General features: G+C 45.0%; 1 protein-coding gene across 1 annotated transcript in view; it reads right to left on the bottom strand.

The window, feature by feature from the left end:
* Window positions 1-1,076: 1,076 nt before the first annotated feature.
* LOC148512054 (uncharacterized) overlaps window positions 1,077-25,173 on the bottom strand; it is a 54,608-nt gene continuing 30,511 nt past the window's right edge. Inside the window, exon 8 of the mRNA XM_088482366.1 lies at window positions 1,077-2,237. Within this exon, the coding sequence (XP_088338492.1) occupies window positions 1,077-2,237 (1,161 nt within the window). The remainder of the gene's footprint in view (window positions 2,238-25,173) is intronic.

The raw sequence follows: 25,173 nt of genomic DNA on the forward strand, positions 1-25,173 counted from the left end.
CCCAGGCCCATCTAAAGTTTGCCCTCTGGATGATCCAGAGGAGGATTGGGAGAATGTCATGTGGTCAGATGAGACCAAAATAGAACTTTTTGGTATAAACTCCACACGCAGTTTGGAGGGAGAATGATGAGTGGCATCCCAAAAACACCATGCCCACTGTGAAGCATGGGGGTGGAAACATCATGCTATGGGGATGCTTTTCTGCAAAGGGGACAGGACGACTGCTCCGTATTACGGAGAGGATGAATGGGGACATGTATCATGACATTTTGGGGAAAAACCTCCTTCTCTCAGTAAGAGCTTTGAAGATGCAATGTGGCTGGGTCTTCTTCCAGCATGACAATGACCCCAAACACACCACCTGGGCAACTAAGGAGTGGCTTCGTAAGAAGCATTTCGAGGTCCTGGATTGGCCTAGCCAGTCTCCAGACCTCAACCGAATAGAAAATCTGTGGAGGGAGTTGAAAGTCTGTGTTGCTCTGCGACAGCCCCAAAACATGACACATCTAGAGAAGATCTGCATTGAAGAGTGGGCCAAAATACCTGCTGCAGTGTGTGCACACCTGATCAAGAACAGGAAACGTTTGACCTCTGTAATTGCAAACCGAGGTTACTTTACAAAGTATTGAGTTTAACTTTTTGAATGTCCAAATATTTATTTTCCGCAAGAATATATTTGGTAATAATAAATTTGGTCATCTTCCCATTTGGACACAAACAAATTTGTGTTACTTGGTGCGAAACGATTTATTTCATTATTTTATTTTATTCTTTAATTTAATTTATTTCATTTGCTTTGTTCTTTTCTTTTCTTTCTTTTTACGTTAGTGGTTTCAGTCACATTATTGCACATATACAAACAATATCATACACACATCATTACATACACATACCATTAATAGATCTCATGTATTAATAAATTTGACTATACTCTGTAAATACATATTTACCTGTATTTAGAAATTACCTTATTGATATTAATGGTTTAAGCAATACTGACATTTCTTTTGTTTGGTGCGAATTGTCTGATGTTCAACAAGAGCTGATTTCTGTATAAAGCTTTTTCCACACTCAGATCATGGAAATGGTTTCTCACCTGTGTGAATTCTCTGATGTGTAACAAGATCTGATTTCTGTGTAAAATATTTCCCACACTCAGAGCATGAAAATGATTTCTCACCTGTGTGACTTCTCTTATGTATAACAAGACATGATTTCTGTGTAAAACATTTCCCACACTCAGAGCATGGAAATGGTTTCTCACCTGTGTGAATTCTCTGATGTGTAACAAGACATGATTTCCGTGTAAAATATTTCCCACACTCAGAGCAGGAAAATTGTTTCTCACCTGTGTGAGTTCTCTGATGTATAACAAGAGACGATTTCTGTGTAAAACATTTCCCACATTCAGGACATGGAAATGGTTTCTCACCTGTGTGAATTCTCTGATGTTTAACAAGACATGATTTCTGTGTAAAACATTTTCCACACTCAGAGCAGGAAAATAGTTTCTCACCTGTGTGAAGTCTCTGATGTCTAACAAGAACAGATTTATGTTGAAAACATTTCCCACACTCAGAGCATGGAAATGGTTTCTCACCTGTGTGACTTATCTGATGGAAAACAAGACATAATTTTTGTATAAAACGTTTCCCACACTCAGAGCATGGAAATGGTTTCTCACCTGTGTGACGTCTCTGATGTGTAACAAGAGCTGATTTATGGGTAAAACATTTCCCACACTCAGAACATGGAAATGGTTTCTCACCTGTGTGACTTCTCTGATGTGTAACAAGTTGCGATTTGTGTGTACATTTTCCACAAACAGAACATGGAAATGGTTTCTCACCTGTGTGACGTCTCTGATGTGTAACAAGAGCCAATTTATGTGTAAAACATTTTCCACACTCAGAACATGGAAATGGTTTCTCACCTGTGTGACGTCTCTGATGTGTAACAAGTGTCGATTTACGTGTAAAACATTTCCCACACTCAGAACATGGAAAAGGTTTCTCACCTGTGTGACTTCTCTGATGTGCAACAAGATGCGATTTGTGTGTAAAATATTTCCCACACTCAGAACATGGAAATGGTTTCTCACCTGTGTGACTTCTCTGATGTGCAACAAGATGTGATTTATCTGAAAAATATTTCCCACAAATAGAACATGGAAATGGTTTTTCCCCTGTGTGAGTCCTCTGATGCTTGACAAGGTGGGATTTCCAAATAAAACATTTCTCACAAATAGAATATATAAATGGTCTCTCATCTGTGTGACTTCTCTGATGTGCTACAAGATATGATTTACATGAAAAACATTGACCACACTTAGAACATGAAAACCTGCTATCACCTGTGTGAGCTGTAGTATATGGACCAATATCTGAGCTGTCAGTAGAACATACCCCATGATAAGAAGTACCAGATGATATATCTGCACTATGAATCACTGAATATATGTTTAGGCTATGAGGGTTTATTCCTGTAGAATCTTTAGTGATCTTATTATCTTCTATTTTATGTGCTGAAGACCAACTTAGAGATCCTTCAGAGATCATTGTGCTTGTGCTTCCAGCCACTAGAAATAAAAGGAATAAACAGAAATTAATATTTTTTTACTGAGAAGCAAAGTAATATTGTTAGTAAGTTTTTTAGCGCTATAGTTTCAATTTGCAAACTGAACAGTTTATTACAATTATGCACAAATACAAAATATGGCTTTTTCCTCTCTCTTTGGCATCTCAGAGGCTTCAGGTGCTCCTGGAATGTTAGTGTCCCATTTGAAGCTTTGTCTCCTGATTCAGAAATGTACACTAATGCCACCGCAGCTGATTCCAAAAATGTACGCTAATGCTGCCGCAGCTGATACAGAAATGTACGCTAATGGCGACGCAGCTGATTCCAAAAAGTACGCTAATGCTGCCGCAGGTGATACAGAAATGTACGCTAATGGCGACGCAGCTGATACAGAAATGCACGCTAATGCCGCTGCAGCTGATACAGAAATGTACGCTAATGGCGACGCAGCTGATACAGAAATACACTCTAATGCCGCCGCAGCTGATACAGAAATGTACGCTAATGGTGACGCAGCTGATACAGAAATGTACGCTAATGCCGCTGCAGCCGATACAGAAATGTACGCTAAGGCCGCCGCAGCCGATACAGAAACGTACGCTAATGCCGCCGCAGCCGATACAGACACGTACGCTGATGCCGCAGCCGATACAGAAACGTACGCTAATGCTGCCGCAGTTGATTCAGAAATGTGCGCTAATGCCGCCGCAGCTGATACAGAAACGCATGCTAATGCCGCCGCAGCTGATTCAGAAAAGTACGCTAATGCCGCTGCAGCTGAAACAGAATTGTACACTAATGCTGCCGCAGGTGATACAGAAACGTATGCTAATGCCGCCGCAGCTGATTCAGAAATGTACGCTAATGCAGCTGCAGCTGAAACAGAATTGTACACTAATGCTGCCGCAGGTGATACAGAAACGTACGCTAATGCCGCCGCAGCTGATTCAGAAATGTACGCTAATGCAGCTGCAGCTGATACAGAATTGTACACTAATGCTGCCGCAGGTGATACAGAAACGTACGCTAATGCCATTGCAGCTGATACAGAAACGTACGCTAATGCCGCTGCAGCTGATACAGAATTGTACACTAATGCTGCCGCAGGTGATACAGAAACGTACGCTAATGCCGCCGCAGCCGATACAGAAATGTACGCTAATGCCGCCGCAGCTGATACAGAATTGTACGCTAATGCCACCGCAGCTGATACAGAATTGTACGCTAATGCCACCATAGCTGATTCACAAATGTACGCTATTGACGCCGCAGTCGATACAAAAATGTATGCTAATGCCGCCGCAGCTGATTCAGAAATGTATGCTAATGCTGCCGCAGCTGATTTAGAAAGGTAAGCTAATGCCGTCTCTATTGACACATCTGCCAAATCCAAGAGACTGAGGGCCTGATTCAGATCCGGTCGCTAAGTCGCGTTTGCTCGCAGGCGGCCGATTGTTGCAAACTGCGCATGCGTATTAGTCGCAGTGCGCGTGCCCAAACCAGTCACTGTGATCGGGAATTGAGAGATCATTGCATAAAGACAGATCGCTCCTTTGAGTAACAGAATGCGCCGTTTGTGGGTGGTAACAGGGGAAGGTGCTTGTAAACGGGGGAGTGGTGAAGCGAACGCAGGCGTGTCTGACCATCAAAACAGAGCTTTATGGGCGTCCATAATTTCAAGGCAGCGTCACTGTACACGTCACCTGGCATCTTTTTTGACTGAAGTACTCGCAGTACTTGCGGGAGCCTCGGGCTACCCTAAGCATTGCGAGAGCTTCCGATGGCTCTCGATGTTACCGATGGTCTTCTACACTTCCTGGAGATGACGTGTACTGCGAGAGTGAAGGGGGCAGCATTACACAAGCTTGCGATCCCTTAGTCACCGCTCGCTAAGACAGAGGGCATCCTTATGCCAACGCAGTGTGATCGTGGAATTTGCATACCCGGCCCTTTTTGGCAGCGAGCGAGCGCATCTAGCAACCGGGTCTGAATCAGGCCCTCAGTACAAAGATGCAGCATAGGATGCAGATCGGTCGATAATCGGCCTTCTGAGTAACCCAACAGTTAATAAGGGCAGGAAGGACAGATAATTAGGAGAGGGCCCGGCTGAGGCAGATCACTGTGTGTATAAGGGCAGGGAGGACAGATAATCAGGAGAGGGCCCGGCTGAGGCAGATCACTGTGTGTATAAGGGCAGGGAGGACAGATAATCAGGAGAGGGCCCAGCTGAGGCAGATCACTGTGTATAAGGGCAGGAAGGACAGATAATCAGGAGAGGGCACAGATGAGGCAGATCACTGTGTGTATAAGGGCAGGAAGGACAGATAATCAGGGAAGGGCCCAGCTGAAGCAGATCACTGTGTGTATAAGGGCAGGAAGGGCAGATAATCAGGATAGGGCACAGATGAGGTAGATCACTGTGTGTATAAGGGCAGGAAGGACAGATAACCAGGAGAGGGCCCGGCTGAGGCAGATCACTGTGTGTGTAAGGGCAGGAAGGACAGATAATCAGGAGAGGGCACAGATGAGGCAGATCACTGTGTGTATAAGGGCAGGAAGGACAGATAATCAGGAGAGGGCACAGATGAGGCAGATCACTGTGTGTATAAGGGCAGGAAGGACAGATAATCAGGAGAGGGCACAGATGAGGCAGATCACTGTGTGTATAAGGGCAGGAAGGACAGATAATCAGGAGAGGGCCCAGCTGAGGCAGATCACTGTGTGTATAAGGGCAGGGAGGACAGATAATCAGGAGAGGGCCCAGCTGAGGCAGATCACTGTGTATAAGGGCAGGAAGGACAGATAAACAGGAGAGAGCCCAGCAGAGGCAGATCACTGTGTGTATAAGGGCAGGAAGGACAGATAATCAGGAGAGGGCCCAGCTGAGGCAGATCACTGTGTATAAGGGCAGGAAGGACAGATAATCAGGAGAGGGCCCAGCTGAGGCAGATCACTGTGTGTATAAGGGCAGGGAGGACAGATAATCAGGAGAGGGCCCAGCTGAGGCAGATCACTGTGTATAAGGGCAGGAAGGACAGATAAACAGGAGAGAGCCCAGCAGAGGCAGATCACTGTGTGTATAAAGGCAGGAAGGACAGATAATCAGGAGAGGGCACAGATGAGGCAGATCACTGTGTGTATAAGGGCAGGAAGGACAGATAATCAGGAGAGGGCACAGATGAGGCAGATCACTGTGTGTATAAGGGCAGGAAGGACAGATAATCAGGAGAGGGCACGGCTGAGGCAGATCACTGTGTGTATAAAGGCAGGAAGGACAGATAATCAGGAGAGGGCACAGATGAGGCAGATCACTGTGTGTATAAGGGCAGGAAGGACAGATAATCAGGAGAGGGCACAGATGAGGCAGATCACTGTGTGTATAAGGGCAGGAAGGACAGATAATCAGGAGAGGGCACAGATGAGGCAGATCACTCTGTGTGTGAGTGGAACTTGGCCCATTATAATGCAGATGGAGTTTTAGTGCATCACATATTGCTGGGGACAGAACTGTGTATTGGACATAAATAGGACCTTATATCAATGAGTCTGATCATGTTGTGTTACTGTGTGTAATAGGTAAACTGTATATACCAGTGTTTGTGCCTATCAGTGTATAATATCCCTAAAGCCTGATATGTTACTTATAGGATTATGTAATGTGTGGTAAGGATGCAGGGGGGGACATCCCCCCTCCTCTGGAATGTACAAGCAGCCAGGTAACTGTGTCTCTGCTGTTATCCCCCACAGGAAATCGTGTGCAGGTGAATGGCACATCACATCTGACTATAAAGGGTTAACAGTGACTGGTTTTATTGCCCCTGATATGCTAAATCCCCTTGTCAATGTGATGGAGTGGTCTTTGGGTCTGAAACAGACCCGCTCGCAAGGCTGCGTTCGCTCGCAGTTAGCTGATTTTCGCTATTTGCGCATGCCAGTCACTGCAATCGGGAAGCGATCACAGGTTAAGCTCTGACGGCTCGCAACATTGAGTGACAGGACGAGCCGTTTGTGGGTGATGACAGGGGAAGGTCAACAGCGTTTCATGGGTGTGCATAATTATCAAAAAGCATCATTGTATACGTCGCCTGGCTGTGTTTCACACTGCAGCGATCACAGTGCTTGCAGCGGGGTAGGGTCAGCCACAAGTGCTGCGAGCGACTACGTTGGTACTCGATGTTACTGATATTGCATACACTTCTTGGAGATGACGTGTGCTGCGAAGGGAAAGGGGGCACCATAAGACTGCCTCGCAATCGCCCTGCCGTCGCACGCTAAGACATAGTGGGTGTACTAATGCCTTGCTGTGCGATCGCTGCCTATACATATATTAGCAGCTGATGGCTGTGTGCGATTGCATCTTGCAAGCGGGTCTGAATCGAGACCCTTGTTCCAAAGGGTTTTTGTCAGACTGCTGGGCATCGGAATCCTCACCTCTGGAGGGAAGACATACCCACTAACTGTACATAGCATTCATATCACCCAATACCAGGGCTCAGGGGTGTCACCTCATTGTGGGAAAATCAGAGGTTTTATAATGGTAAACTGAGGGCTTTTCAGATAGTTCTGAGTTGAGTGGAGTTCCTGGTCAGACTGGCAGGACGTAGGCAGTGCTGGGTATAGGAGTCGGGAGATCCTGCCAGCCTGCCGTCCACGGACCTTGCTCATCCGAGAAGTTCCGGTGAAAGATACGCAGCCAATGCCTATATGCTACCTCCGGAGCAGTCCCAGGGGCGCGGTTAGTGTGCCAGCTGGAGCCGGGTGACTTTCCGGCACGCCCTGCTGTTTGCGAGTAGAGGACGATCGGGCCCTGTGGCTGGGATTATCAAGTCAAGGGTGGAGAAGCCATTTCCCTGGGAAGAGTGGAGTCACATAGCAGCCTCTCTCAAGTGTAGCTTTCCCCAGCCAAGGCGGTTAAGCGTGATGGACATAGTAGAGTCCCCAAAGTGTAGCTAATACTACTGGCAGAAAATAACGCACGAATAACCCGATATCCTCGCAGTCTATATGATAATTGTCGACAAGTCATACCACACCCTGAAAAAAAGTGGGTTGGCTATATTGCTGCACAATCATAAAATATACACTGTTTAGAACTCTGTTATAGATGTAAAAGGCAGGTGCATAATGTTCCATCCTTTGATACAAGGGAGAAAATCAGCTTTTTGAACATCGATGACCCTAATCGTAGTTCTTTCCTGCCATCTCAGCTTCATTTTTCGTACAATGCCTAATGTAATGATTAGAGGGATTTTAATGCAGTTAATAACGGTTTTGAAACGTTTTCTGCCAGTTAAAATTAGGAATCTACAAGGACCAAATGATTAGATACAGTCTATTTGACCACTGGTGTTTACACAACTTCACCAATATAACTTATACTTATAATTCTGGGGTTCATCGCATGTTCTCGAGAATTGGCTATAACTTGACCTTTGATAATTGATTCCCTAGATTTTGAAGAGTATCCTCTTCTCTTTGTCTTAGTTCCCCTCACTGTTCTTGGAAGTTCCCACCCTACCTGAGTCAATCCATTTAACTCATTGAATATTTAACCCATAAATGCCAGAATTTTTTAGATGACAAACTGAATAATTGAGATGACTCACTGATGTTCTGAGAGCACTCCAAGGCGGTTCTTTGGGGCAATGATTTAGCGAATTTGGGGATTTCCAAAAGAAATATGATGCTTTATACCTAAATATACAGACTATTGTTTTGCTGCATACACCCAGGCCCCGATAAAAACTTGCACTAGAAAACTATATGAAAGCGAAGGGTTTATTGGAAAAGCCTTTTGCTCTCCTCGGCCCAGGCCAAGTTGGACTACGCCAAACATAGTTTTTGAGCTTGTAAAGCATGCTGCAACTGAAGGTAATGAAAAAAAAATAATTCTGGACCACAAATTTCCCTCAAAGTTGTTTAAAGGACTTCAACACAACTTTATCAAGAAAGTGTCCAAGGGAGAAGACACCTCACCTAACCCAAAGGGAGCTACCCTCCCCCCAGAGAGAGACAAGTTCACTTAGTGTGCCAGAGTGTCAAAGGGTAATCTCTGGATCCTTCACTTAGTGTGCTAGAGTGTCAAAGGGTAATCTCTGGATCCAGCCCCCACCCCACCTACCAAAGCAAATTCCTGCCTCCAAATTGATGTCGACAATGGAGAATGACCCATAACATATTGCCGAACTAATACAATATGACGTTGCTGGCTCCCACTGTCCAAAACCCACTTGCACAAATGTGCCAACTGAGAGTAGAAATAATTACGTTCTAGATTCAGGAGGGAAAGACCAACCATTGCTCTAAGGTTACACAAAATCATAAGCATAATAGGGAGAAGTTATTTTACACCCAAATTTTAGAGAAAAAAAAAGGATATCACTTGTAATGAATGCCACACAGGTCAAGAGAATACGACTTAGAGGCTCCTGAGAAGGGAGAAATACATCGGGCATACAAAGATCAAAGAAAGATTTAAAGACCACCAAGAGTGAGGAATACAAACTCTCCGCAAGGTATCTCAGTTCCACTGACCTGATATTACTGTGTATGAAATTTGCCCCAGCCGGTAAACCAAATCTGTTCAATCCCTTTAAAGACTTCAACAGATTTATTAGTATATTGTAGGTGTGGTGAGGAGACTGGTCTGATGTATGAGATATACAAGAGAAAGTGGGGAGGATACTGGTCAGATCTCTGGGCTGGTAACACACAGTGACATGATGTGAGGGGGAGAGCGGGAGTATACTAGGGGCTGATGCCTCCTGATGTATGAGATACACCAGAGAGTGTGGGGAGGTGACTGGTCAGATCTTTGGGCTGGTAACACACAGTGACATGATGTGAGGAGGAGAGCAGGAGTATACTTGTGCCTGATGTATGAGATACACCAGTGTGGGGAGAAGACTGGTCAGATCTCTGGGCTGGTAACACACCGTGACATGATGTGAGCAGGAGTATAATAGGGGAGCAGGAGTATAACAATGGCTGATGGCTCCTGATGTATGAGATACACCAGAGAGTGTGGGGAGGAGACTGGTCAGATCTCTGGGCTGGTAACACACAGTGACATGATGTGAGGGGGGAGAGCAGGAGTATAATAGGGGCTGATGGCTCCTGACTCCCCGACTGGGCAGATACATTTCCATCATTACTATGTACTGACAGGAGGGTGTTGAATAAGATATTGCTGTACTAACTGAACAAGTAGAATATGTGATTCTTTTCGGTAACAAGTGTTTATTACTCACCTGTGCTGATATTTATAGGGATTTCCTCCTCCTTACATTGCTGATCAACTATCATGTACATCTTCTCCCTCTGTATCTTCTGCCTTCATATCAGTCACATAAGTCTCTTCTTCTCCCTCTAGATTATCTGTCTTTATATTAGTCACATACGTCTCTTCTTCTCCCTCTGTATCTTCTGCCTTCATATCAGCCACATACATCTCTTCTTCTCCGTCTAAAACTTCAATCTTAAGATCAGTCAGATTTTCAGCCTAAATAACCAACAGAATAGCAAAATAACATGTAATTAAGGTCTTATTTCATTAATGGAGATTATATAGTATCATATCAGTGTATAAGACACACACAGATTCACTACAGATCATATAGTGACAGTCACTTTGGTATACTGGTGAGACCCTAAATCCCACCTACCTGATGCTCCTGTGGAATCCTGTGATTCTCCTCTGTACAATCCTGTGACTAAAGAGGATGGGGACATCTCTCTGGGGTATTTCTGTTACTGGGTCCATCTATAGGAGACACATAGTGACTGAGTACAATGTATAAATGTGATTATCAGGTGATGTGTGTATATAGGGCCCCCCATACCTGCTCTCCCCTGTACAATAAATAACAGTCTCCTCTTACCCAGTGATGTGAGGGGCCGGTGATTCTCAATCATCACGTCCTTGTACAGACCCCTGTGTTCCTCTATATACTCCCCCTCCTGCATGGAGACATAGACAGTGACATCCTGACACCTTATAGGAACTTGACACACACAATGATACAGTCATCACCCAGACACATCCCCTGGTGTTACTGTATAATGTCCCATTCCCAGCAGTCAACTCTCCAGTCATCACCCAGACACATCCCCTGGTGTTACTGTATAATGTCCCATCCCCAGCAGTCACCTCTCCAGTCATCACCCAGACACATCCCCTGGTGTTATTGTATAATGTCCCATTCCCAGCAGTCACCTCTCCAGTCATCACCCAGACACATCCCCCGGTGTTACTGTATAATGTCCCATTCCCAGCAGTCACCTCTCCAGTCATCACCCAGACACATCCCCTGGTGTTACTGTATAATGTCCCATTCCCAGCAGTCACCTCTCCAGTCAGCAGCCAGACACATCCCCCGGTGTTACTGTATAATGTCCCATTCCCAGCAGTCACCTCTCCAGTAAGCAGCCAGACACATCCCCCGGTGTTACTGTATAATGTCCCATTCCCAGCAGTCACCTCTCCAGCCATCACCCAGACACATCCCCCGGTGTTACTGTATAATGTCCCATTCCCAGCAGTCACCTCTCCAGTCATCACCCAAACACATCCCCTGGTGTTACTGTATAATGTCCCATTCCCAGCAGTCACCTCTCCAGTCATCACCCAGACACATCCCCCGGTGTTACTGTATAATGTCCAATTCCCAGCAGTCACCTCTCCCGTCATCACCCAGACACATCCCCCGGTGTTACTGTATAATGTCCCATTCCCAGCAGTCACCTCTCCAGTCATCACCCAGACACATCCCCCGGTGTTACTGTATAATGTCCCATTCCCAGCAGTCACCTCTCCCGTCATCACCCAGACACATCCCCCGGTGTTACTGTATAATGTCCCATTCCCAGCAGTCACCTCTCCCGTCATCACCCAGACACATCCCCCGGTGTTACTGTATAATGTGCCATTCCCAGCAGTCACCTCTCCAGTCATCACCCAGACACATCCCCCGGTGTTACTGTATAATGTCCCATTCCCAGCAGTCACCTCTCCAGTCATCACCAGACACATCCTCCGGTGTTACTGTATAATGTCCCATTCCCAGCAGTCACCTCTCCCATCATCACCCTGACACATCCCCCGGTGTTACTGTATAATGTCCCATTCCCAGCAGTCACCTCTCCCGTCATCACCCAGACAAATCCCCCGGTGTTACTGTATAATGTCCCATTCCCAGCAGTCACCTCTCCACTCATCACCCAGACACATCTCCTGGTGTTACTGTATAATGTCCCATTCCCAGCAGTCACCTCTCCCGACATCACCCAGACATATCCCCCGGTGTTACTGTATAATGTCACATTCCCAGCAGTCATCTCTCCAGTCAGCAGCCAGACACATCCCCCGGTGTTACTGTATAATGTCCCATTCCCAGCAGTCACCTCTCCGGTCATCACCCAGACACATCCCCTGGTGTTACTGTATAATGTCCCATTCCCAGCAGTCACCTCTCCAGTCAGCAGCCAGACACATCCCCCGGTGTTACTGTATAATGTCCCATTCCCAGCAGTCACCTCTCCAGCCATCACCCAGACACATCCCCCGGTGTTACTGTATAATGTCCCATTCCCAGCAGTCACCTCTCCAGTCATCACCCAGACACATCCCCTGGTGTTACTGTATAATGTCCCATTCCCAGCAGTCACCTCTCCAGTCATCACCCAGACACATCCCCCGGTGTTACTGTATAATGTCCAATTCCCAGCAGTCACCTCTCCCGTCATCACCCAGACACATCCCCCGGTGTTACTGTATAATGTCCCATTCCCAGCAGTCACCTCTCCCGTCATCACCCAGACACATCCCCCGGTGTTACTGTATAATGTCCCATTCCCAGCAGTCACCTCTCCCGTCATCACCCAGACACATCCCCCGATGTTACTGTATAATGTGCCATTCCCAGCAGTCACCTCTCCAGTCATCACCCTGACACATCTCCTGGTGTTACTGTATAATGTCCCATTCCCAGCAGTCACCTCTCCAGTCATCACCAGACACATCCCCTGGTGTTACTGTATAATGTCACATTCCCAGCAGTCACCTCTCCCGTCATCACCCAGACACATCCCCCGGTGTTACTGTATAATGTCCCATTCCCAGCAGTCACCTCTCCCGTCATCACCCAGACACATCCCCCGGTGTTACTGTATAATGTCCCATTCCCAGCAGTCACCTCTCCAGTCATCACCCAGACACATCTCCTGGTGTTACTGTATAATGTCCCATTCCCAGCAGTCACCTCTCCCGACATCACCCAGACATATCCCCCGGTGTTACTGTATAATGTCACATTCCCAGCAGTCACCTCTCCAGTCATCCCTCAGACACATCCCCCGGTGTTACTGTATAATGTCCCATTCCCAGCAGTCACCTCTCCAGTCATCACCCAGACACATCCCCTGGTGTTACTGTATAATGTCCCATTCCCAGCAGTCACCTCTCCAGTCATCACCCAGACACATCCCCTGGTGTTACTGTATAATGTCCCATTCCCAGCAGTCACCTCTCCAGTCATCCCTATGACACATCCCCCGGTGTTACTGTATAATGTCCCATTCCCAGCAGTCACCTCTCCAGTCATCACCCAGACACATCCCCCGGTGTTACTGTATAATGTCACATTCCCAGCAGTCACCTCTCCCGTCATCACCCAGACACATCCCCCGGTGTTACTGTATAATGTCCCATTCCCAGCAGTCACCTCTCCAGTCATCACCCAGACACATCCCCCGGTGTTACTGTATAATGTCCCATTCCCAGCAGTCACCTCTCCAGTCATCACCCAGACACATCCCCCGGTGTTACTGAATAATGTCACATTCCCAGCAGTCACCTCTCCAGTCATCCCTCAGACACATCCCCCGGTGTTACTGTATAATGTCCCATTCCCAGCAGTCACCTCTCCAGTCATCACCCAGACACATCCCCCGGTGTTACTGTATAATGTCCCATTCCCAGCAGTCACCTCTCCAGTCATCACCCAGACACATCCCCTGGTGTTACTGTATAATGTCCCATTCCCAGCAGTCACCTCTCCAGTCATCACCCAGACACATCCCCTGGTGTTACTGTATAATGTACCATTCCCAGCAGTCACCTCTCCCGTCATCACCCAGACACATCCCCCGGTGTTACTGTATAATGTCCCATTCCCAGCAGTCACCTCTCCAGTCATCACCCAGACACATCCCCTGGTGTTACTGTATAATGTCCCATTCCCAGCAGTCACTTCTCCAGTCATCACCCAGACACATCCCCCGGTGTTACTGTATAATGTCACATTCCCAGCAGTCACCTCTCCAGTCATCCCTCAGACACATCCCCCGGTGTTACTGTATAATGTCCCATTCCCAGCAGTCACCTCTCCAGTCATCACCCAGACACATCCCCTGGTGTTACTGTATAATGTCCCATTCCCAGCAGTCACCTCTCCAGTCATCACCCAGACACATCCCCCGGTGTTACTGTATAATGTCCCATTCCCAGCAGTGACCTCTCCAGTCATCACCCAGACACATCCCCTGGTGTTACTGTATAATGTCCCATTCCCAGCATTCACCTCTCCAATTATCACCCAGACACATCCCCTGGTGTTACTGTATAATGTCCCATTCCCAGCAGTCACCTCTCCAGTCAGCAGCGGAATGATCCTGTTGGTGAGTTCCAGGATCTTCTTGTTATTGTATCTGTCATGTATCAGTGAGTGAGTTGCAAGCACCGTGATGGCGCTCTGGGTCCTGCTCAGTCCTCGTGCAACAAGTGTCTTAATCACTAGTTTGTAATCCTCTGTAATGACAAAGACATTAATAACGAGGAAAATGTAACTCAATATATTCAATAATGATAACATCTAAACAGAAAACTTTTATTATGTTGTTGTTAAAAAAACTTATTATTTCAACATGTAAAATATACATGAGAAAAAAATCACTAAATAGAGTCACAAGTAACACATGGACTTCCGACACCAAGAACAAAAGAAAAGTGACAAGTATGCATCAAATTACAACTACTACATGTACAATCAAATTTTAACATGCATCTCTAACACAAAAGCGCTGGCTAATTTGCCATTCACACATTTTTTGTGCGCTGTGTTATCCGCCCTAATATATCACTATGCAGCTCCCTTTAACCTATATAATAATAATACCACATATCAGTGTGTGATGGGAGCTGTGCTATTCCCCCTCACTGTACAGTCCCCTCTCCCCCCTATATAATAATAATAACACATATCAGTGTGTGCTGGGAGCTGTGTTATTCCTCCTCATTTATCACTGTACGGTCCCCTCTCCCCTATATAATAATACCACATATCAGTGTGTGCTGGGAGCGGTGTTATTCCCCCTCATATATCACTGTACAGTCCCCTCCCCCTATATAATAATAATACCACATATCAGTGTGTGCTGGGAGCTGTGTTATTCCCCCTCATATATCACTGTACGGACCCCTCTCCCCTATATAATAATAATAATACCACATATCAGTGTGTGCTGGGAGCTGTGTTATTCCTCCTCATTTATCACTGTACAGTCCCCTCCCCCAATATAATAATAATACCACATATCAGTGTGTGCTGGGAGCTGTGTTATTCCCCCTCATATATCACTATACTGTCCCCTCCCCCCTATATAATAATAATGCCACATATCAGTGTGTGCTGGGAGCTGTGTTATTCCCCCTCATATATCACTGTACGGTCCCCTCTCCCCTATATAATAATAATACCACATATCAGTGTGTGCTGGGAGCTGTTATTCCCCCTCATATTTCACTGTACAGTCCCCTCTCCCCTATATAGTAATAATACCACATATCAGTGTGTGCTGGGAGCTGTGTTATTCCCCCTCATATCACTGTACAATCCCCTCTCCCCTATATAATAATACTACATATCAGTGTGTGCTGGGAGCTGTGTTATTCCACCTCATATATCACTGTACAGTCCCCTCCCCCCTATATAATAATAATACCACATATCAGTGTGTGCTGGGAGCTGTGTTATTCCCCCTCATATATCACTGTACGGTCCCCTCTCCCCTATATAATAATACCACATATCAGTGTGTGCTGGGAGCGGTGTTATTCCTCCTCATTTATCACTGTACGGTCCCCTCTCCCCTATATAATAATACCACATATCAGTGTGTGCTGGGAGCGGTGTTATTCCCCCTCATATATCACTGTACAGTCCCCTCCCCCTATATAATAATAATACCACATATCAGTGTGTGCTGGGAGCTGTGTTATTCCCCCTCATATATCACTGTACGGTCCCCTCTCCCCTATATAATAATAATAATACCACATATCAGTGTGTGCTGGGAGCTGTGTTATTCCTCCTCATTTATCACTGTACAGTCCCCCTCCCCCTATATAATAAGAATAACACATATCAGTGTGTGCTGGGAGCTGTGTTATTCCCCCTCATATATCACTGTACTGTCCCCTCCCCCCTATATAATAATAATACCACATATCAGTGTGTGCTGGGAGCTGTGTTATTCCCCCTCATATATCACTGTACGGTCCCCTCTCCCCAATATAATAATAATACCACATATCAGTGTGTGCTGGGAGCTGTTATTCCCCCTCATATATCACTGTACAGTCCCCTCTCCCCTATATAGTAATAATACCACATATCAGTGTGTGGCTGGGAGCTGTGTTATTCCACCTCATATATCACTGTACAGTCCCCTCCCCCCTATATAATAATAATACCACATATCAGTGTGTGCTGGGAGCTGTGTTATTCCCTCTCATATATCACTGTATGGTCCCCTCTCCCCTATATAATAATAATACCACATAGTGCGTGCTGGGAGCTGTGTTATTCCCCCTCATATATCACATTGTACGGTCCGCTCTCCCCTATATAATAACACCACATATCAGTGTGTGCTGGGAGCTGCGTTATTCCCCCTCATATATCACTTTACAGTAATAATAATACCACATAGTGTGTGCTGGGAGCTGTGTTATTCCCCCTCATATATCACTTTAGAGTCCCCTCTCCCCTATTAAATAATACCACATATCAGTGTGTGCTGGGAGCTGTGTTATTCCCCTCATATATCACTGTACGGTCCCCTCTCCACTATATAATAATAATACCACATATCAGTGTGTGCTGGGAGCTGTGTTATTCCTGCTCATATAACACTGTACGGTCCCCTCTCCCCTATATAGTAATAATACCACATATCAGTGTGTGCTGGGAGCTGTGGTATTCTCCCTCATATATCATTGTACTGTCCCCTCTCTCCTATATAATAATAATACCACATATCAGTGTGTGCTGGGAGCTGTGTAATTCCCCCTCATATATCACTGTACGGTCCCCTCTCCCCCTATATAATAATAATACGACATATCAGTGTGTGCTGGGAGCTGTGTTATTCCCCCTCATATATCACTGTACGGTCCTCTCCCCCTATATAATAATAATACCACATATCAGTATGTGCTGGGAGCTGTGTTATTCCCCCTCATATATCACTGTACGGTCCCCTCTCCCCTATATAATAATACCACATATCAGTGTGTGCTGGGAGCTGTGTTATTCCACCTCATATATCACTGTACGGTCCCCTCTCCCCTATATAATAATAATAATACCACATATCAGTGTGTGCTGGGAGCTGTGTTATTCCCCCTCATATATCACTGTACAGTCCCCTCTCCCCTATATAGTAATAATAGCACATAACAGTATGTGCTGGGAGCTGTGTTATTCCCCCTCATATATCACTGTACAGTCCCCTCTCCCTATATAATAATAATACCACATATCTGTGTGTGCTGGGAGCTGTGTTATTCCCCCTCATATATCACTGTACAGTCCCCTCTCCCCTATATAATAATAATACCACATATCAGTGTGTGCTGGGAGCTGTGTTATTCCCCCTCATATATCACTGTACAGTCCCCTCTCCCCTATATAATAATAATACCACATATCAGTGTGTGCTGGGAGCTGTGTTATTCCACCTCATATATCACTGTACGGTCCCCTCTTCCCTATATAATAATAATACCACATAGTGTGTACTGGGTGCAGTGTTATTCCCCCTCATATAACACTGTACAGTCCCCTCTCTCCTATATAATAATACCACATATCAGTGTGTGCTGGGAGCTGTGTTATTCCCCCTCATATATCACTATACGGTCCCCTCCCCCTATATAATAATAATACCACATATCAGTGTGTGCTGGGAGCTGTCTTATTCCCCCTCATATATCACTGTACAGTCCCCTCTCCCCCATATAATAATAATACCACATATCAGTGTGTGCTGGGAGCTGTGTTATTCCCCCTCATATATCACTGTACAGTCCCCTCTCCCCTATATAATAATATTACATATCAGTGTGTGCTGGGAGCTATGTTATTCCCCCTCATATATCACTGTACAGTCCCCTCTCCCCTATATAATAATAATATCACATATCAGTGTGCGCTGGGAGCTGTGTTATTCCCCCTCATATATCACTGTACAGTCCCCTCTCCCCTATATATTAATACCACATATCAGTGTGTGCTGGGAGCTGTGTTATTCCCCCTCATATATCACTGTACAGTCCCCTCTCCCCTATATAATAATAATAATACCACATATCAGTGTGTGCTGGGAGCTGTGTTATTCCACCTCATATATCACTGTACGGTCCCCTCTCCCCTATATAATAATAATACCACATAGTGTGTACTGGGTGCAGTGTTATTCCCCCTCATATAACACTGTATAGTCCCCTCTCTCCTATATAATAATACCACATATCAGTGTGTGCTGGGAGCTGTGTTATTCCCCCTCATATATCACTGCACGGTCCCCTCCCCCTATATAAAAATAATACCACATATCAGTGTGTGCTGGGAGGTGTGTTATTCCCCCTCATATATCACTGTACAGTCCCCTCTCCCCTATATAATAATATTACATATCAGTGTGTGCTGGGAGCTGTTATTCCCCCTCATATATCACTGTACAGTCCCCTCCCCCTATATAAAAATAATACCACATATCAGTGTGTGCTGGGAGGTGTGTTATTCCCCCTCATATATCACTGTACGGTCCCCTCCCCCTATATAAAAATAATACCACATATCAGTGTGTGCTGGGAGGTGTGTTATTCCCCCTCATATATCACTGTACAGTCCCCTCTCCCCTATATAATAATATTACATATCAGTGTGTGCTGGGAGCTGTGTTATTCACTCTCATATATCACTGTACGGTCCCCTCTCCCCTATATAATAATAATACCACATATCAGTGTGTATGGGAGCTGTGTTATTCCCCTTCATATATCACTGTACAGTCCCCTCCCCCCTATATAATAATAATACCACATATCAGTGTGTGCTGGGAGCTGTGTTATTCCCCTTCATATATCACTGTACGGTCCCCTCTCCCCCTATATAATAATAATACCACATATCAGTGTGTGCTGGGAGCTGTGTTATTCCCCCTCATATATCACTGTACGGTCCCCTCTCCCCTATATAATAATAATAATACCACATATCAGTGTGTGCTGGGAGCTGTGTTATTCCTCCTCATTTATCACTGTACAGTCCCCTCCCCCTATATAATAAGAATACCACATATCAGTGTGTGCTGGGAGCTGTGTTATTCCCCCTCATATATCACTGTACTGTCCCCTCCCCCCTATATAATAATAATACCACATATCAGTGTGTGCTGGGAGCTGTGTTATTCCCCCTCATATATCACTGTACGGTCCCCTCTCCCCCTATATAATAATAATACCACATATCAGTGTGTGCTGGGAGCTGTTATTCCCCCTCATATATCACTGTACAGTCCCCTCTCCCCTATATAGTAATAATACCACATATCAGTGTGTGCTGGGAGCTGTGTTATTCCACCTCATATATCACTGTACAGTCCCCTCCCCCCTATATAATAATAATACCACATATCAGTGTGTGCTGGGAGCTGTGTTATTCCCCCTCATATATCACTGTACGGTCCCCTCTCCCCTATATAATAATAATACCACATAGTGCGTGCTGGGAGCTGTGTTATTCCCCCTCATATATCACTGTACGGTCCGCTCTCCCCTATATAATAACACCACATATCAGTGTGTGCTGGGAGCTGCGTTATTCCCCCTCATATATCACTTTACAGTAATAATAATACCACATAGTGTGTGCTGGGAGCTGTGTTATTCCCCCTCATATATCACTGTACGGTCCCCTCTCCACTATATAATAATAATACCACATATCAGTGTGTGCTGGGAGCTGTGTTATTCCTGCTCATATAACACTGTACGGTCCCCTCTCCCCTATATAGTAATAATACCACATATCAGTGTGTGCTGGGAGCTGTGGTATTCTCCCTCATATATCATTGTACTGTCCCCTCTCTCCTATATAATAATAATACCACATATCAGTGTGTGCTGGGAGCTGTGTAATTCCCCCTCATATATCACTGTACGGTCCCCTCTCCCCCTATATAATAATACCACATATCAGTGTGTGCTGGGAGCTGTGTTATTCCCCCTCATATATCACTGTACGGTCCTCTCCCCCTATATAATAATAATACCACATATCAGTATGTGCTGGGAGCTGTGTTATTCCCCCTCATATATCACTGTACGGTCCCCTCTCCCCTATATAATAATACCACATATCAGTGTGTGCTGGGAGCTGTGTTATTCCACCTCATATATCACTGTACGGTCCCCTCTCCCCTATATAATAATAATACCACATATCAGTGTGTGCTGGGAGCTGTGTTATTCCCCCTCATATATCACTGTACATCCCCTCTCCCCTATATAGTAATAATAGCACATAACAGTATGTGCTGGGAGCTGTGTTATTCCCCCTCATATATCACTGTACAGTCCCCTCTCCCTATATAATAATAATACCACATATCAGTGTGTGCTGGGAGCTGTGTTATTCCCCCTCATATATCACTGTACGGTCCCCTCTCCCCTATATAATAATAATAATACCACATATCAGTGTGTGCTGGGAGCTGTGTTATTCCTCCTCATTTATCACTGTACAGTCCCCTCCCCCTATATAATAAGAATAACACATATCAGTGTGTGCTGGGAGCTGTGTTATTCCCCCTCATATATCACTGTACTGTCCCCTCCCCCCTATATAATAATAATACCACATATCAGTGTGTGCTGGAGCTGTGTTATTCCCCCTCATATATCACTGTACGGTCCCCTCTCCCCCTATATAATAATAATACCACATATCAGTGTGTGCTGGGAGCTGTTATTCCCCCTCATATATCACTGTACAGTCCCCTCTCCCCTATATAGTAATAATACCACATATCAGTGTGTGCTGGGAGCTGTGTTATTCCACCTCATATATCACTGTACAGTCCCCTCCCCCCTATATAATAATAATACCACATATCAGTGTGTGCTGGGAGCTGTGTTATTCCCCCTCATATATCACTGTACGGTCCCCTCTCCCCTATATAATAATAATACCACATAGTGCGTGCTGGGAGCTGTGTTATTCCCCCTCATATATCACTGTACGGTCCGCTCTCCCTATATAATAACACCACATATCAGTGTGTGCTGGAGCTGCGTTATTCCCCCTCATATATCACTTTACAGTAATAATAATACCACATAGTGTGTGCTGGGAGCTGTGTTATTCCCCCTCATATATCACTGTACAGTCCCCTCCCCCTATATAAAAATAATACCACATATCAGTGTGTGCTGGGAGGTGTGTTATTCCCCCTCATATATCACTGTACGGTCCCCTCCCCCTATATAAAAATAATACCACATATCAGTGTGTGCTGGGAGGTGTGTTATTCCCCCTCATATATCACTGTACAGTCCCCTCTCCCCTATATAATAATATTACATATCAGTGTGTGCTGGGAGCTGTGTTATTCCCTCTCCTATATCACTGTACGGTCCCCTCTCTCCTATATAATAATAATACCACATATCAGTGTGTGCTGGGAGCTGTGTTATTCCCCTTCATATATCACTGTACGGTCCCCTCTCCCCCTATATAATAATAATACCACATATCAGTGTGTGCTGGGAGCTGTGTTATTCCCCCTCATATATCACTGTACGGTCCGCTCTCCCCTATATAATAACACCACATATCAGTGTGTGCTGGGAGCTGCGTTATTCCCCCTCATATATCACTTTACACTAATAATAATACCACATAGTGTGTGCTGGGAGCTGTGTTATTCCCCCTCATATATCACTTTAGAGTCCCCTCTCCCCTATTAAATAATACCACATATCAGTGTGTGCTGGGAGCTGTGTTATTCCCCCTCATATATCACTGTACGGTCCCCTCTCCACTATATAATAATAATACCACATATCAGTGTGTGCTGGGAGCTGTGTTATTCCTGCTCATATAACACTGTACGGTCCCCTCTCCCCTATATAGTAATAATACCACATATCAGTGTGTGCTGGGAGCTGTGGTATTCTCCCTCATATATCATTGTACTGTCCCCTCTCTCCTATATAATAATAATACCACATATCAGTGTGTGCTGGGAGCTGTGTAATTCCCCCTCATATATCACTGTACGGTCCCCTCTCCCCCTATATAATAATAATACCACATATCAGTGTGTGCTGGGAGCTGTGTTATTCCCCCTCATATATCACTGTACGGTCCTCTCCCCCTATATAATAATAATACCACATATCAGTATGTGCTGGGAGCTGTGTTATTCCCCCTCATATATCACTGTACGGTCCCCTCTCCCCTATATAATAATACCACATATCAGTGTGTGCTGGGAGCTGTGTTATTCCACCTCATATATCACTGTACGGTCCCCTCTCCCCTATATAATAATAATAATACCACATATCAGTGTGTGCTGGGAGCTGTGTTATTCCCCCTCATATATCACTGTACAGTCCCCTCTCCCCTATATAGTAATAATAGCACATAACAGTATGTGCTGGGAGCTGTGTTATTCCCCCTCATATATCACTGTACAGTCCCCTCTCCCTATATAATAATAATACCACATATCTGTGTGTGCTGGGAGCTGTGTTATTCCCCCTCATATATCACTGTACAGTCCCCTCTCCCCTATATAATAATAATACCACATATCAGTGTGTGCTGGGAGCTGTGTTATTCCCCCTCATATATCACTGTACAGTCCCCTCTCCCCTATATAATAATAATACCACATATCAGTGTGTGCTGGGAGCTGTGTTATTCCACCTCATATATCACTGTACGGTCCCCTCTTCCCTATATAATAATAATACCACATAGTGTGTACTGGGTGCAGTGTTATTCCCCCTCATATAACACTGTACAGTCCCCTCTCTCCTATATAATAATACCACATATCAGTGTGTGCTGGGAGCTGTGTTATTCCCCCTCATATATCACTATACGGTCCCCTCCCCCTATATAATAATAATACCACATATCAGTGTGTGCTGGGAGCTGTCTTATTCCCCCTCATATATCACTGTACAGTCCCCTCTCCCCCATATAATAATAATACCACATATCAGTGTGTGCTGGGAGCTGTGTTATTCCCCCTCATATATCACTGTACAGTCCCCTCTCCCCTATATAATAATATTACATATCAGTGTGTGCTGGGAGCTATGTTATTCCCCCTCATATATCACTGTACAGTCCCCTCTCCCCTATATAATAATAATATCACATATCAGTGTGCTCTGGGAGCTGTGTTATTCCCCCTCATATATCACTGTACAGTCCCCTCTCCCTATATAATAATAATATCACATATCAGTGTGCGCTGGGAGCTGTGTTATTCCCCCTCATATATCACTGTACAGTCCCCTCTCCCCTATATAATAATACCACATATCAGTGTGTGCTGGGAGCTGTGTTATTCCCCCTCATATATCACTGTACAGTCCCCTCTCCCCTATATAATAATAATACCACATATCAGTGTGTGCTGGGAGCTGTGTTATTCCACCTCATATATCACTGTACGGTCCCCTCTCCCCTATATAATAATAATACCACATAGTGTGTACTGGGTGCAGTGTTATTCCCCCTCATATAACACTGTATAGTCCCCTCTCTCCTATATAATAATACCACATATCAGTGTGTGCTGGGAGCTGTGTTATTCCCCTCATATATCACTGTACAGTCCCCTCTCCCCTATATAATAATATACCACATATCAGTGTGTGCTGGGAGCTGTGTTATTCCCCCTCATATATCACTGTACGGTCCCCTCCCCCTATATAAAAATAATACCACATATCAGTGTGTGCTGGGAGGTGTGTTATTCCCCCTCATATATCACTGTACAGTCCCCTCTCCCCTATATAATAATACCACATATCAGTGTGTGCTGGGAGCTGTTATTCCCCCTCATATATTACTGTACAGTCCCCTCCCCCTATATAAAAATAATACCACATATCAGTGTGTGCTGGGAGCTGTGTTATTCCTCCTCATATATCACTGTACAGTCCCCTCCCCCCTATATAATAATAATACCACATATCAGTGTGTGCTGGGAGGTGTGTTATTCCCCCTCATATATCACTGTATGGTCCCCTCCCCCTATATAAAAATAATACCACATATCAGTGTGTGCTGGGAGGTGTGTTATTCCCCCTCATATATCACTGTACAGTCCCCTCTCCCCTATATAATAATATTACATATCAGTGTGTGCTGGGAGCTGTGTTATTCCCTCTCCTATATCACTGTACGGTCCCCTCTCCCCTGTATAATAATACCACATATCAGTGTGTGCTGGGAGCTGTGTTATTCCCCTTCATATATCACTGTACGGTCCCCTCTCCCCCTATATAATAATAATACCACATATCAGTGTGTGCTGGGAGCTGTGTTATTCCCCCTCATATATCACTGTACAGTCCCCTCTCCCCTATATAATAATAATAATACCACATATCAGTGTGTGCTGGGAGCTGTGTTATTCCACCTCATATATCACTGTACGGTCCCCTCTCCCCTATATAATAATAATACCACATAGTGTGTACTGGGTGCAGTGTTATTCCCCCTCATATAACACTGTATAGTCCCCTCTCTCCTATATAATAATACCACATATCAGTGTGTGCTGGGAGCTGTGTTATTCCCCCTCATATATCACTGCACGGTCCCCTCCCCCTATATAAAAATAATACCACATATCAGTGTGTGCTGGGAGGTGTGTTATTCCCCCTCATATATCACTGTACAGTCCCCTCTCCCCTATATAATAATATTACATATCAGTGTGTGCTGGGAGCTGTTATTCCCCCTCATATATCACTGTACAGTCCCCTCCCCCTATATAAAAATAATACCACATATCAGTGTGTGCTGGGAGGTGTGTTATTCCCCCTCATATATCACTGTACGGTCCCCTCCCCCTATATAAAAATAATACCACATATCAGTGTGTGCTGGGAGGTGTGTTATTCCCCCTCATATATCACTGTACAGTCCCCTCTCCCCTATATAATAATATTACATATCAGTGTGTGCTGGGAGCTGTGTTATTCCCTCTCATATATCACTG

Source organism: Taudactylus pleione, unplaced genomic scaffold (assembly GCF_031769625.1).
Source record: "Taudactylus pleione unplaced genomic scaffold, aTauple2 ptg000285l, whole genome shotgun sequence".
NCBI classification, from domain to species: domain Eukaryota; kingdom Metazoa; phylum Chordata; class Amphibia; order Anura; family Myobatrachidae; genus Taudactylus; species Taudactylus pleione.